Here is a 1,154-nt window from a genome sequence, read left to right on the forward strand (position 1 = left end):
ACAGGTGTAAGATGGTATCTCAAAGTTGATTTGATTTGCATTTCCCTGATAGCTAAGGAGGTTGAACATGACCTTAAGTATCTTTTGGCCATTTGAACATCATCTGATAAGAATTCTCTGTGCAGTTCAGTACTCCATGTTTTAATTGGGTTAATTAGATTTTTGATGTCCAGTTTCTTGAGTTCTTTATATATTCTGTAGATCAGATCTTTATCTTTTTAATAATGAGGATAAATCATGGGACATTGTGGGTGCTACATTGTCCTACTATGCTATGCCCTCAGTTCAGTTTTGTTACATTAATGTTTTATATCCTTTCAGTTATCATTGAAGTTTCTTAATTACACTAAAATTATTGCATTGTAATTTTTATTTCAAAACTTCCTATGAGTTTATTGTATAATATCTGGTAAGACAGGCAATGAAAGGTGAGTGTGGACAATAATCATAAATTAAAGTTGCTACGTTTTATAGCAAATACAATATGAACAGCATTTTGATGAAATCATGCTTACTTTGCTACTTCATTTTTTTCAGACCTTTGCAGTATTAACTGCTGTCCCAAAAGATCACAGATCAGCCCATAAGATATGCAGCAAGATATGCAAATATGGCCTTCCTCTGCTCATGAAAACCAGCCCTGTCCTGACCCTGCAGGTCAGGCAGAGGACTCTAGCCCTGTCTTCCCATTTGGAGATCAGCACTGAAAACAGAACAATCAACATGGGGTTGGGGCTGAACTGTGTCATTTTGGTTGTTCTTTTAAAAGGTAAATAACAAGGGAAACTGAGTGTATGAGTAGACATGAGTGAGGGATACAGTAGACTTTTGTGACAGTTTCTTGATCAAGATCCTCTTTGTTTGCAGGTGCCCATTGTGAGGTTCAGCTCGTTGAGTCTGGGGGAGGATTGGTGCAGCCTAAGGGGTCATTGAAGCTCTCCTGTGCAACCTCTGGATTCACCTTCACTAGCGCTGCCATACACTGGGTCCGCCAGGCTCCTGGGAAGGGGCTTGAGTGGGTTGCTCGCATAAGCAGTCAAAGTAATAATTACGCAACAAATTATGCTGATTCAGTGAAGGACAGATTCATCATCTCCAGAGATAATTCCAAAAGCACAGCCTACCTGCAGATGAACAATCTTAAAACTGAGGAC

General features: G+C 39.3%; 1 gene segment (V, D, J or C); it reads left to right on the forward strand.

Moving 5' to 3' along the window:
* Positions 1 to 537: 537 nt before the first annotated feature.
* Positions 538 to 1,151, forward strand: LOC126496509 (immunoglobulin heavy variable 3-73-like; the record flags this gene model as incomplete). The annotated part of the segment is given in 2 exon segments: positions 538 to 769; positions 868 to 1,151. Coding segments are annotated over 2 exon segments (516 nt in total), but the record flags the coding sequence as incomplete, so codon positions are not given.
* Positions 1,152 to 1,154: the final 3 nt, after the last annotated feature.

This window comes from Alexandromys fortis, unplaced genomic scaffold, assembly GCF_014885135.2.
Source record: "Alexandromys fortis isolate MF-2015 unplaced genomic scaffold, M_Fortis_MF-2015_v1.1 scaffold_6189, whole genome shotgun sequence".
Lineage (NCBI taxonomy): Eukaryota > Metazoa > Chordata > Mammalia > Rodentia > Cricetidae > Alexandromys > Alexandromys fortis.